Here is a 14,935-nt window from a genome sequence, read left to right on the forward strand (position 1 = left end):
CAAACAGAAGTTATGTTCTGTTGAATCAAACACTCTCTGCATATCTCATACAGAATCTCACAACGTCATCATGTGAGAGCACGTGTGGGCAAAGGTCCTTCTGCAGCCAAACTGCACCAGAGTTACATCGAATTCACTTTCATTTTGAAAAATCATCCATAAGAAACCTCAGCAGTTACTGTAGCAGTGCACAATACACCTTCATCACTTACCACTATCAATTCAGTCATTTTTCAGGCAGATGTAGTGAATTAATTCTAATATTCTCTAAGTGAAGCTTCTCAAATGATAGGACTTCCCGTGCTCTTTTGGCAACTTGGTTTTTTGTTTGAACAAAGCAAGGCATCTACAGAAATACTGTTTAGCAAGGCAAGGCAAGTTTATTCATATAGCACCTTTCAACACAAGTTAATTCAAAATGCTTTATAAAAAGAAAAGACATTAAGAAAATGGCATTTAAAAACAGTCATTAAAAAGCAAAGATAATAAAATAAACATTAAAAGAAAAAATACATCAATACAAGTTTACAGTGCAGTTTAAGATGTGAATAGCTCAATTAAGAGCAGCGGCAAAAAGAAAAGTCTTCAGCCTGGATTTAAAAGTAGTAAGAGTTGCAGTGGACCGTTATGAGAAGTTGTTATAGCAATTGTTGGACCTTTCATGGGCTTAACAGGTAATTGTAAAATATCTGTAGATTAATCAAGTATAAAAAATAGGCAGTAGTTGTAGCTGTATTTCTGAAGGCAAATTTCTTTAAAAAAGTATGGTTGAAGCATTGAAAGTTTGTCCCAATTCTCGTAATATCTTTCCTGATTTTAATTATTTTGTGTAAAGACAACTCTAAATACTGATGCATGTTTTGCCTTTTCATGGTTGCAGTGGCATTTTGCTCAGAAAAATGTCGTACAATTTCCAGCCTTGCAACTTTCCATTTACTCTAACTCGTTTTCAAAAAGTGGCCTCGTCACAAAAATATCACTATGAATGAAAAGTAAAAATAGTGCTCCTGCATCAGGACAGGATATTTTGTATGAAAATGTGTTTACAAAAGTAATGCTGTAAAAGCAAACAAAGTTTTGTCTTATGAATCAGAGGCCTGTACGACGAAGCCGGTTCAACATAACCTGGATATGTTTGAGTTGCCCGGTTTACCTAATCCAAAACAAACGCGCCCTCGCTAAGAGGTCCTACGACGCTGGTTATCAACTCGTTAACTCAAGCCAGTTTTGCCCTATCTAGTTAGGTGCCTTTTCACATGAAAGGGGTGGTATTTGGAGCATTCGAACAATCACAAACATGGACAAGCGTACTGACAGCGCAGTGCGTCATAGCCTACTTCTGAATGAAAAGTCAACGATAATATTAGACAAATATGAACACGTTAAACTTTAAACATCCATGACTTAAACACTTTATCCAAGATAAAAGCCACATAGCTGCACCTGCAAGGTGAATACAGCTGGTAAAAGAAAAATTGTTTGAATGCGTACAGGTTTATGATATCACTTCCCCGTCTAAGACACGATCTGACTTTAATTACATTTGACTCGAGTGTTTCGTCAACTTAATGTGTTGCTTAACATAATACTTCTGCATAGGCTACAGCAGTGACCACCAACTGGCGGCCCGCGGGCCACATCCGGCCCGCCAGACATTCTCATCCGGCCCGCACGACGGGGGTGACTGTGGCGTTGGCGGAGTGGTTACTGCGTTCGCCCCCCACCCTTTTTTTTTTTTTACAACGTTACACTAGACTGTGTACTGCGAAACCTTCCCTGCCTTGAAGAAGAAGTGATCCTTGTTGTGAAGAGTCCGGTTAATGCGCTCGGCACCACAGCAGCAGCCCCGCTGCGAAAGAGTCCAACAGAGAGGCAGGCGCTGCAGGACAGTAGCCTAGAAGCAGGGTTGTGTTGTAACGGAATATGTAACGGCGTTACGTAATCAGAATACAAAAATCAAGTAGGCTAACTGTATTCAGCTGGTATTACATTTGAAAAACGAGTAATCTGATTTCAGTTACTTTCGTAAACCTGAAGTGAATACATTTTGGAATACTTATTGGAATTATTGGTGGAAAAGTTTCCTCACAAAATGTAATATTCATTACCAGCAGAACTGTGTGCACACTGCACAGCGCTGCAGCATGTCTGTGAGCTAGAGAGATGGTGTCTGTGAGGCCCCGCCCCCGCACGAAAATGAGAGAGATCTCTTTTAAAATATATTGAAAGTTAGAAACGGCATGGTTAGATAAAATGTGCAATATAACGTTTATGTAGCATTTATTTATTGTCGAAATTATGACATTTCATAACGGGATCAAATCAAAGTGAATGGCCTGCTGCTGCTGAATGCATGGGGCAAGTGACTGGAAACAGTTTTAAAAGTTATTACATCGTTTCAGATAATAAATAATAATGATAATTCATTCTATTTAGGGGCGCCTTTCAAAGCACCCAAGGACACCTTACAAAGCACCCAAGGACACCTTACAATTCATAACATATTCCAAGGAAAGGTTTTAAGACAGTACAAAGAATGCAGTCCGGGTGATGTTTTTTATGTGGGGTGCAGATGAGAAAGCTGTCCAGAATGACACCAAGATGTTGTGTTTGAGTTCTTGATAAGCCATTAAAACAGTAAAATAAGTGTCTCCTGTTCACCAAAACATACCCATCTGTTATGGAAAAATAAAACATTTCAAAAGTATTCTAAAAGTAATCTGAATACGTTTTTCAGACACTTAAACTGTAACTGTATTCTGATTACTTTCAAAAATTGCTGGCCCGCGAAAGTGTCTATTGGATACATTTTGGCCCTTGGACAAATGTAGTTGGTGATCCCTGGGCTACAGTAGGTGACACTGTAAAATGTTGCAGGGCCAGATACGGCTCAAGAAGCTGACTCAGATAAGAAAATATGAATGATAATGGAACACATCGACGTCTGCACTCAGTGCCGCGGACTGTACGTAATGTTACTTTGATCCGGTTACTTTTGTTGTGGCAGATATTTAAGTAAGCTTTCTTAACGCTAATGTTATAATAGTCAGATTGCTCTGAAGATGGGAGGTGATGTTCTATTAATTTTCACGTTCACACAGTCGGTGATTTTTGCCGGCCGTCTTTCCTGCAACAAGCAGTCTAAACTGTATTTCCTTTCTCCTGGAATATGACTTGATCGCTTTAAACTCCGCACACTGAGCTCTGATTGGTCAGCAGGTGGTGCTTTCACTGACTTGATCTCTTAGCCCGCAACCTTACCTAACCTCTATGTTGAACTAGATTTGTAGTACAGGCCTCTGGTTAGCCGCTCAGCATAAGTTACCATGGAGATCTAGCCCGCTAAGAAGTGAACCAGCGATGTAGGACCGGAAACCCAGAGTTTTCCCTGAAGTTAGCTCGCTAAGCGAAAATCCGGCTTCGTCGTACAGGCCTCAGGTGTCCACCATACTGCAAATACAATAATAAAAAGTACTGTTAAAAACAAAATCTAGGCTAGATACATCTACCTATAACACATTTGTCTTTATTTAAAAATGTATTGTAACGTATCACTGTTATGTGCAATACATACTTTAAAAAAAACACTTTTGTATAATATTATTGTCAGACTATGCATGTCTACCCATTTGTATTCTATTACCAATGTGTGCTTACTCTTTATTGTTTGCCGTTAATATATTACTTTTACTCTTGTTTATCTGTGTTTATGTTTTACTGCAGTGAGAGTTGCCAAAGAAATGTCGTTGTACTTTGTATGATGACAATAAAGATATATTCTATTCTGTAACGTGGACTCATTAAGGACTGCTAGGAATCCCCATTCTTTATTTTATAAAAAAAAAAAAAAAAGTTATCTAACTAAGTCTACTTTATGTAACAGTTACCTTTTTTTCTGTATCCTGATTGCATAATGCCTTTACATACAATCTGTTACCCCCCCCCCCCAGCCTGCAGTGTCTTGACGAGCCTTATCTTTCATGCTCGCCAATAGGTCAAACAAGTCTTTTTTTAAAAGCAGTAAGAAAACCAGATAAAATATGCTTAATACTAAAATGATTGATCCAGTTCACACATTTAATAGTTGCACCTTTTATTATAAAAAATATTTACAAAGATGCTACAATGGTTTTCCTTAATATAAAAAAATGCATACATTTTACAACGGTAATTAGTCTTTGAAGTTCTAGCTCCCATTCAGACCAGAGTGACATCCTTCAGGAGTGTTGTGGTAAGGTAATAAGCGTGTCGTAATACTGTATTTTTGTCAATACATTTAGTTTGCCTGAGTTAAATCTCTTCATCACGATGATAATGAACAATTTTTTGAAAAATGCATTTGATTTTTCCACATCTTTAGGAGAAAAGGCAACTGTTTGCATAAAAGAATTAAAGGACATTGAGTCGTATACAATCATTTTGAAACACGTATGACAGAGCTGCATAGTGATTTGAATAGTAACCCGGTTATTATTATTACTACTAATAATAATAAAAAATGTGAGTAATAAATAGGTACTGCATTCAAAACGGAGGGAAAATTTGGATAAATATAATTTCATCGGGCCTCGTGGTTGAATTGATACGTCAATATGGCATGTCGGTACCTAGATATAATAAATACAATAAATAAAACAATAAATTAGGTTGGGTTGACAAACAGAACTCTTCATTTGTTGTTCTAACAAATTAGAGAAAGAAATATGGCTTCTTGATGCAGTTATCACCCCGGGGTTTTCTCCAAAAATGCTTCCGGAAAAAGAGCTGTTGTTATTATTGTTATTAGATCTGTATGTAAAGCAGGGCAGGAAAATGACTTACGTTTTACCACTGGCTACTGTTAACTTAACAGAAACAGTCAAATGTTATCCAGCATTTGATTGGTGTCCTGGAGTTATCTCCCTGCCGTGCGTAAAGCTTTTGAGAAAATGAAAGAACAGCGCCTTGAAAAAGTGTTTCGATGCCAGTCCTGAAACCTGTTACAGTCGACTTGTTTTTACCAAACCATGGGAAGACACTGTCTCGAGTCTGGCTACATTAAAATCTTAAAAACCGCTTGGGAGGGAAAAATAATAATTAATATCAAATGATACTTGCAAAATCCCCCAGCTGTATAATGCAAAAAATATATTTCTATATACACATACGTACATATACATATATTCCATTCATAATTGCTCAAATCTTTAGGAAAATATGCATTGATTCATAGATTTGGATTTACAATTTGTTCTGTTTCTGATGCATGTAGTGTGATGAGTTGTTCCTCAGTCCATGATACAATAAATAGAAAATGGACAGAATGGCAGAGAATACGACCAGAAGGAGCTAGTACGACAGAATGTATGACATACGTAAACATGGAAAGTACGTAAATAAGAATGCATCATGGTATAGGTAATTATCTTCGCCCTCTCTCACACGTATTGTCAAGTTTTGGATTTCATCAACAAAGTAGGAAACTAACCGCTTCACCCACAGACCAACGTGGCTTGTGAATCCCAAAATTCATTCATTTCTGATCTCTACTTTAACTGCCAATTACAATTTCTGAATAAAAGAGGAGGGTCCCAACAGCAGCTGCCGACTTGCCTAAGTGACCGTTAGAAGACTAAATACACCTCTAACAGCCGATCCCAAAATCTACTTGGCTTGCTGTTAATTCCCTACCTTGTCCCCAAAACCTCTAACAATCTCCATGTGTAACAATACCACATACAGAACATGCACATGTGTACTGTGCATAGTCTGGAAAGAGTCTGAGGGCTCTGACAGGCCAGAGGAATGTTTTTAGTTTCAGGATCCCACAATGATCTCCATGATGTGGTCCAGTTCGTTCAGGTCTGACCTGCAGCTCGAGCTGGAGCTGAGGGCTGTGGGCCCGTGAGAGGAAAGGCTCTCCAGCAGATCGTAAGGCCCCATCTTAGGAGCACTCTGCATGCCTGTCAGCACCGTGTCGAGATCGTAGTAGGACGGGTCCACGTCTGAAAACAGTTCCTCGAGGGCCGGGTCAGGGGGCGGCGCTGGGTGTTTGATCTCAAAAGTCCCAAAAACCTGCTCCCCTGTCCTGGTATCTGGGCTCAGGTGGTCCCGGTCCCCCTCTTCACTCTCAGACGCACACTCCTCGCTGTCCTCCTCTTCATCCTCCTCGCACTCACCATCTTCTTCTTCTTCCTCCCAGCAGGGTCCCATGCCAAAGGGACCTGCGAGGTACGAGGCCGAGGACAGCTGGGGGGAGACGGGCGACAAAGTGGACATGGTGACCTCTGTCTCCACGTCTCCCTCCATCACCACCTCCTCAGCGTGGTAGCCTTCCTCCAGGCCGGCCCCTGAGCAGGGCTTCGGGCTTTGCCCCGCCGGGTCCGTCTGCCGGCACAGCACCTCTGTGGCCACCAGGCGGTCTGCGGGACACTGGGCGGCTGCCAGCGCCTGGGTCATTATCTGCCAGGTGCCGTCCTGGGTCATCTCCTCCTGGATCTGCCGCACTGTGTTGGCTATGAGCACCGAGCGGCACAGGTTGGGCTCGACCAGCATGTGGCAGAGCTGCAGCTTGATCAGCGACATGTCAAGCAGCGACTGCCGCTGTAGGCTGTATGCAGACGTCAGCGTCCGGGCCGCCACAGATGGAGTCACCGGGACCTGGTCCTCCTCGGAGACCGGTTCCTCTCCGGGGTCTGAGAACTTGCGCTTGGTGCCCTTCGGGAACATGTTGTCTCTCTGTGGTGATGGCGGGGAGAAAGAAAAAAAGTCAGACATTTGACACTTATCTTAGAATCAGTAAATGTATCACACTTACAACACACAAAATGCCTACTGTTCACTAGCTAAGATTGTTGTGAAAAAGTGCCATGTAATTAATTATGTAAATGTGTGATGTAATAAGGCTATGTGGTGTTTTATCTGTGTATGGTCATGAGGGAGCTACAAGCTGCTCAACAGCAGCTGTGACGTTATAAATAAACTACAGGTTTAAACCCTCAATGGACTACAGTAAACAGTAAATGTTTGTTGTAGTTTTTTTCTTAAAGTTTGCTATACCTTTCCTGTTGAGAGGCACAGGCAATAGAAATGCAGCTCGGTCCCGGCTGCAACGCTTCAAGTACTTTTGTACGAGTGACAAGCAGCTTTTGTTCAGCACCATTTCTGCCCATTTTAGGCCAGTCTGAGGCAAGACTCCTGCTGGGCGGAACAACCACACTTTTAACAGACCACTGAGCCACCGAAAATAGCATGGTTACCAACTAAATGCAAACGCTGCATCAAAGTAAGCACAGACTTGACAGACCTTTGTCAGAAAACAAACACAGCACTCAAGTTACATGATCAGTGCACTTATATTCTTTCCCACTGCCACCTGTGAGCAAGAACATATGCTAATCAATAGGTGCTTTTAAGGGGGTAAAAGTGATAAGAATATGACAAAAAATAGCATTGACAATATCACAATACAATACACCACCATGAACCACTAGTATTTACAAGGGATAACAGGTTTCCGGGTCTACACACGCCGCGATTCAAAAACTAGTAGAACAAGATTTTCACTTTCTCTTCACTGAAGGAGGGGAAGAAGAGTAGAGTCAACTTCCTTATTACACACCGTTTGGCACACTGTTGTCTTACAGGAATAAAACACTCCTGCCAACATTGAAGGCCCTCTGACTCCCCAAAAATAATCGTAAGAAGGAGACTGAGGACTGAACAGTTGCCTGGGGCATTTAATTTTCCAGACAGAAAAATTATGTGCATTGTGTCCAGCTGTGTCTCCAGTGTAAAAAAAACCAGGGCATTTTTGGAGAATGATCCACCTAATTTAAACTTTGTGATACATTTCTTTAAAAATAATCACAAAAAAGTAAAAACCAGGGGTACAATGACAATGGTATTGATACATGCTTGACTGTAACAGCATAGCAATAGGGTTTACATAGTAAAAAGCAAACAGCAAAGAGTTGTTAGCAATTTTACAAAAGAAGCCCCACATTTCTGCTGGAAACCAAAATCAAGCTAATGGAAAACACTGCTATTATTTTCAAAATTCATCTCCAACAAAGCTGAGTTTGTTTTCCTTTAAATGTTCATCTTAAAATACCAGGCAAAACCAGGACCCTATAATCAGTGTAAATTACATACCATCACCAAATTAACACACTGTAAGACTGCAGGAGTGTTGTGCAAGATTTTGAAGCCAAAAACTAGAAAGACAAAAACACAATTGTAACATTTGACATTTAATCAACATATAGTCAAACAAATTTCTTATTTGGGGTTGATTGTAAACTCTCCGCTCCTTCTCTCCAGCCTTTAATGTGGGAATAACTTTGCTTCTTCACACACATGACAACCTGATATGAAATGAGAAAGAAAGATTAAGTTACAGCTACTGTCTTCCCCTGCTTGATCACATGAATGATGTAACCCTTACCAAAAAAAGAAGTAGATCTAATATACACTGAATTGTTTGGGAGCCTTCACTTTCTTTGAGTCCTCGCTTGCACAGGGAATAACATTTCCTCACATTGGACAGAATAGGAAAAAAGTCATTTATGAAAGTGCCCGTGGATCTAAAATACAAAAAGGGTAGGAAAAGAAGTATGGAGAAATGTTTGCTTCTTGTGTAGTGCATTTGTGGCTGGTCCCTGTTAAACAAGACACACTATAGAGCAATATCTCTCGGAAGAAAAAAGAAGAACAACAACAACGTGTAAAAGTTCAATTGGATAAAACCAGGAAGACCTACAACCTGAGAGAAAGCACACTGCAAATTGAAGAAACAACAGTTTGGGACATGTTTGGGACATGACATTTACAGGTATATAGAAAAGGGGTGGTTTTGAACACCATATGGTTCAGCATTTTTGGGTCAAATTTCAAGATAATATGTGTTGTATAAATCAGAGTTTAAATGACTTGGGTCTATAACTTGATCATTCTTATGTCGCACCTGTAGCAGACAAACTCACATCATACAACTGATGCAAAAACATAACACCTACAGAATGTAAATGAACCAAAAATGATATCTTGATTACCCTAAAATATCAGACATATACACTAAAACTATCAGTATGTGTTATATTTTCAATATATTCAGAGATTTTCTGACAAATTTGACATGAAAAACCACTATAATACAATAACACAAAATGCAATAACTTTACACCAAAGACACCCTAAAAGAATCATGTTCTTATAGGCACCTATCATTTCAAATGCTGCAAGTATAACCCAAACATATATTGATTATTAGGACATAATTTGTCTGCCAGAGATGCTTATTGCAGCGGTCAAGATCCATACCACTTCCTGCACAACCAATAGTTTAAACTTACACATTCCTGTCATGTTATGTAAATGTACTCACACAGTTTCAACAAGATAAAACAAGGAAATGCTGACACATGTGATGTTCAAATAAACTTGTCTAGCAGGAAATGAGTAATCAAATGTAAAAAAACAAAAATATTACGCAAATAATATTGTATTCACAAAACTTGTATTAGACAATTGTATATATGCAACACAGCACTACTATACACAGCTATAGAAAGATGACTACTAAACCACTGGTGTAAAGTAACTAATCTGTATTCTGTACTTAAATACAATTGTACTTGTCTATCTTTTACTTTGTACTCCTACCCCACGACAATTCAGAGGTAAATGTTGCACTTTGACTCTACTACAAACATTTAATTTCTTTAGTAACTTAGCAGATGGTGATAAATAATGTGAAATATAAACAACCCTTACATAAGATTTTAGTTACACCTTGAGTAACATTCACAAGCTACCCTGCAGCATACAGGTTTAAATTAAAACTAGCTGCACCTTTACATGCAACAATAATTATAATCAAAACATATAATATATATTGTTCTAAAATCTGCATAATGAGTACTTGTACTGTTTGGTACTTTAAGTATATTTTAATGCTAATACTTTTCTACTTCAGTAACGTTTTGAATGCAGGACTTTGAATTGTAACAGAGTATTCCTAAAATCTGGTAGTGCAACTTTGTACTTCTTCCACCTCTGTATTAAACTGAGCCCTTGTATTATGCTAGGAGCCAAACAGAATGCAGCCTTGCTTTACGTCAATGGCTGCTAGCATGACCCATCCCCCACTGCACACCGAAACCTCTCCACTTTCACAGCCTACCGTACTAAACGTGTAAATAAACTCACAACACGGCGACATTGTATTTTTCACATTTCCCTGTGAATAACACTAATTAAGCGTTATGAGCCGGTGTTGTGGAGCTTGCAGAGCGGCTGTAGAGAGCGGCTCGGAGCTGCTGGCCGTGACTGCCGCATGCTTTGTCTTTTCAGCATCAGAGCTACCGAGCGACAATGAGGCCATTTTGCGCTAGTAGCTAACAGCTAGCCGGCTACTAGCTAAGCTACGGCTCTGACTTTATGAGCTAAGCTAACTGTGCTAATATGTTCAGTGAAACAGTAGAAAAATGAAAACAGTTGGTCTCAATATAACCTTCTTTATGTATTGCTTGTACAACATAAATGCTAGCAAGTTCGGCTAATTAGCCTACAGCGCCCACCCACACACATCCTCCACGGTCCTTCCTCCTTTTTCTAGCCAAAAACAAGAGTTTTTTTTACCGCGGCTGGGCTGTTTAAGTTCCCCCGGAAAAAAAACAAAAAACCACGGTCTCGCCGGGTAACAACGGCGACTAACGGCCCGGTACTCACCTCGTGTTTGTGTTATTTTATTCCCGTCTCGGTCATAGGATCGACGGCAGGGAAAGCGGAGATCAGGTTCAGATGAGATCATTCATGCCACGGCTTCAAAAACTGAACTACCTCTGTCCTGCTGCTGCTGCTGCTGCTGCGGAGCAAGGGAGGGAAGGAAGGGACGGGAGGGGGAGGGGAGCCGACAAAAGCCAGCCATATGCCTGGGATTCCTCTCTAATGATTTCTCCCTGCTCTTTCTCCCTCTCCAGACGCTTTAATTTGACTAACAAGTGAAAGCCTGCAGTTTTCACCCGAGAACGAGAAATTAAACATCTATAAGTTGTGCTGGATGTTAGTGAAGAATGTGCATTAATTTGATATACATGATGTACCCATTTTTTTTATATATATATAAAAGAAAAACAAACAACTATTTAGTGGTTTAGGTTTTCTTCAAGAGATTCACAAATTATGAATACTTTCAGTGCACAGTCGTAAGTACGACTTATTTTGGAATATTCACATATATTGTAAATACAAAGAGTAATCAGGGGTGGAAAGTAACTAAGTAGACACGAAATTAAAAATATTATGTTAAATTGGCTGTTAGTGATGAATGTGCATTCATTTAACATGTAGTCTATATAAATAAGTTACAAATAATAATATATAAGAACAACTAACTATGTTTATATTTTAGCTATCACATTTGGAATTATTTTGAATATTATACATACAAATATTACCCAATGATGGAAAGTAACTTAGTAGACAACATACCTATTTTTGAGTAATTCCATTAATCATAAAAAAGGACAATTTATAAATACAAAGAGCACCCAAGGGTGGAAAGTAACTGAGTAGACAAGGAATTAAACATTTTAAGTTATGTTGCTTGTTAGTGATGAATGTGCATTCATTTAACAGTTGCTTGTTTTTTTTTTATATACAAAAGAAAAACAAAGAAACAACTAGTTAGTGGTGGAGGAATAATTCAGAATATTCACAGATTATGAATACATTTAGTACAAAGTCGTGGAAAGTAGTATAGTAGGTTACTGTACATGTTTATTTTTCAGTTATTACATTTTGAATATTCACATATTATAAATACAAATATTACCAAGTGGTGGAAAGTAACTAAGTACACAAAATACCTATTTTTGAGTAAATTCATTGTTTATAATATTCACAAATTAGAAATACAAAAGTTCCCAGGAGTGGAAATAAACTAGGTAGACTATTTTGTGTATTTCCTTCGGAATTATTCACAATATGATTAAATGACGATGTATGAATATAGGTAGTACCTAGTGAAGATTGGCATATTTTAAGTGAACATATCTGCATTTTTCTTGTTGTTCTGAGTTTGTATCTTTATTGTTTATTACATGTACGGTATTGTAAGTTGCTTTGGATAAAGCGTCAGCTAAATGTAATGTACTTTAGTTTTGGAAAGTAATTAAAGCAGGCTGCAGACTCATTTTAAAGTAAAGTGGGCAATCCCCACAGGAGCAATTTGGGGTGAAGTGTCTTGCCCAGGGACACAACGACATGCTGACTGCAGTGCATGGCACTCGTACTTGCTACCCTCTGATTTGAAGTTCAGCGCACTACCCACTGAGCCACAGCTTCCCCTGTAATGTTTTTAAAGTATTGGCATCAAATTATACTTAAATCTAAAAAATAAAAGTATGTGTTATGATTAAGGACCCTTTTCAAAATCATATATATTACATTACTGCAGATGATTATTGATGCATTAATGTGTCTATCACAGCTGGTAAAAGTGGAGCTTGTTTAAATTACTTGTAAACTGCGTCTGGATATTCTAACCTATAGTTATATTTCTATAATCTGCTATAGCTAATTAACTACAGGGGTCCCTCAGGGCTCTGTTCCTGGTCCCCTCCTCTTCTCCCTGTACACAAACTTGCTCGGATCTGTCATTAGCCCGCATGGTTTTTCATACCACTGCTACGCTGACGACACCCAATTAATTCTGTCCTTTCCCCGCTCAGAGACCCAGGTCGTCGCACGCATCTCTGCTTGTCCAGCAGACATCTCTCAGTGGATGTCTGCTCACCACCTCAAGCTCAACCTTGACAAGACTGAAGTGCTTTTCCTTCCGGGAAAAGATTGTCCCACTCTTGACCTAACAATCAACATCGGCACCTCTATTGTTTCCCCGACTCAGACTGCAAGGAATCTGGGTGTGACCCTAGATAACAAACTGTCCTTCACTGCAAACATCGCTGCTACAACCCGCTGCTGCAGATACACGCTTTACAACATCAGGAGGACACGTCCCCAGCTGTCCCAGAAAGCAACTCAGGTTCTGGTCCAGGCTCTCGTCATCTCACGCCTAGACTGCTGCAACTCCCTCCTGGCTGGTCTACCTGCATGTGCCATCCGACTTCTGCAGCTCATCCAGAATGCAGCTGCTCGTCTGGTCTTCAACCTTCCTAAATTCTCCCACACCACGCCGCTCCTCCGCTCCCTTCACTGGCTTCTGGTAACTGCTAGAATCCACTTCTAGACACTGGTACTTGCGTACCATGCTGCGAATGGATCTGGCTCTTCCTACATCCAGGACATGGTTAAACTGTACACCCTGCAAGTGCACTCCGCTCTGCATCGGCCAAACAGCTCACTGCACCCGCACTGCGAGGGGGACCCAAGTTCCCATCAGCAAAAACACGTGGGTTTGCTGTCCTGGCTCCAAAATGGTGGAAGGAGCTCCCCATTGAAATCAGGACAGCAGAAAGCCTACACATCTTCCGGCGCAGACTAAAAACTCTTTCGACTCCACTTCGAGCGATAGAATTATTAACAAAGCACTTATATACTAATAAAGGGCTGGCTTATCTAAAGCCAGTTGAGTAGCACTTGAAATGTTTGGCTCTATGAAACCTGATGTACTTATATGATTCTGTTTTCTTCAAGTTTGTATTTTGTTGGTCGAACGCACTTATTGTAAGTCGCTTTGGATAAAAGCGTCAGTTAAATGCAATGTAATGTAATTTAATAGATCTCTATATCTATCTAATCATATTTTGAATTAGATCATCTGAATCTGAAAAGTAACTAAAGTTTTCAAATAATTGTTGTCATGTAAAAAGTGCAATATTGGCTTTCAAAATGTAGTGAGGTAGAAGTCTAAGGTAACATAAAATGAAATTACTCAGATAAAGAGTACCTCAGAATTGTACTTAATTCATGAACTAAGTAAAATATCTTTACTACTTTGAACCATTACTTTACATATTTTGTCATAACGCATTATTTGGAGTTTTGCCAGTTTCATCGAAGAGCTATTCCCTCAGAAAGCGTATCATACAGTCTCCTTTAGGTACAACCAATTTTCCAATGTTTCAGAAAAAAATCTCCCTTATTGACATCCCACTTGTGACCCCTTTCAACAAAATACAGATAACAAGATTCAAGATTCAAAGGTTTTATTGTCATATGCACCAAGCTACAATGTAGAAATGGCAATGAAATTCTTCTGAACTGAGCTCCTGCTCCTCCAACAACGCAACATAATAAAATACAAAAATACAAAATAAAAAGTAGTGCAAAAGATATGTCCAAAGATATGCAGTGATGCGTACCGCAGTACAAGAGGAATAGGCTGTTTGAAACCATAGATAACAGCACATTCCCATAATTTGCCTGCTAACGTTTAATATGTAAATTCTGTGGAATGTGTTTACTGTGAGCCATGTAAATGCTCTGGGGATGATATTTACGTGGCAACAAATGTTTTCACTATACAAGGTAAGAAAACTATGAAAAACTCTCTTTGTAGTTTCCTAAAGCCTGAGCGGATGTCTTGACATGTCTTGTTTTGCCCAACCCACAATCCAAAATGCGATGTTATTCAGTTTATCGTATGTATAACAGAGAAAAAACAGGATTATTTTTAACACATTTTTAATAGATCTTATTATCTATTACCCAAATAACGTGTTTATCAAAGACAACAATCATTTAGGACAGAACTTAATTTATGGGGTTTTTGCAGTTGCATTACAAAGTAGGAAAAAGCTAAAATACAAAATGTCAATGACTGTGTTATTATACAAACATAAATACCAGAAATATACAAAATCAGAAATATACAAAATATGAAATTAGTCATGTCTAAGATTAGTGGAGGAATGTAACTAAGTACATTTACTCAAGTACTGTAATTAAGTACAATGACGAGATTGAGTATTTCCATGTTATGGTACTTATG

At 39.2% G+C, this 14,935-nt stretch overlaps 2 protein-coding genes across 7 annotated transcripts in view; one reads left to right on the top strand and one right to left on the bottom strand.

Moving 5' to 3' along the window:
• The window catches only part of LOC307045943 (phospholipase B1, membrane-associated-like), an 82,680-nt gene that overhangs the window by 45,751 nt on the left and 21,994 nt on the right, over positions 1-14,935 (top strand). The gene's annotated exons all lie outside the window — the stretch shown is intronic.
• cdca4 (cell division cycle associated 4) lies at positions 4,077-10,868 on the bottom strand. Of its 5 annotated transcripts, XM_079694478.1 has the most exons (4): positions 10,711-10,828; positions 8,134-8,195; positions 7,039-7,176; positions 4,077-6,717 (listed from the first exon to the last, which is right to left on the bottom strand). In XM_079694478.1, the coding sequence occupies exon 4, from the start codon at positions 6,706-6,708 to the stop codon at positions 5,797-5,799; it is 912 nt and encodes a 303-aa protein (XP_079550604.1). In that variant the 5' UTR covers positions 6,709-6,717; positions 7,039-7,176; positions 8,134-8,195; positions 10,711-10,828; the 3' UTR covers positions 4,077-5,796. The 5 variants fall into 5 exon arrangements, with proteins under 5 accessions (XP_079550604.1, XP_079550602.1, XP_079550601.1 ...); XM_079694476.1 differs by having other exon boundaries at positions 7,039-8,195; XM_079694475.1 differs by having other exon boundaries at positions 7,039-8,345; positions 10,711-10,826.

The sequence above is a fragment of the Notothenia rossii genome (assembly GCF_949606895.1).
Source record: "Notothenia rossii genome assembly, chromosome: 7".
NCBI classification, from domain to species: domain Eukaryota; kingdom Metazoa; phylum Chordata; class Actinopteri; order Perciformes; family Nototheniidae; genus Notothenia; species Notothenia rossii.

What these genes read in the sequence shown, in the direction of transcription:
- cdca4 (XM_079694477.1), bottom strand. Translation starts at nt 6,708, where the DNA reads ATGTTCCCGAAGGGCACCAAGCGCAAGTTCTCAGACCCCGGAGAGGAA.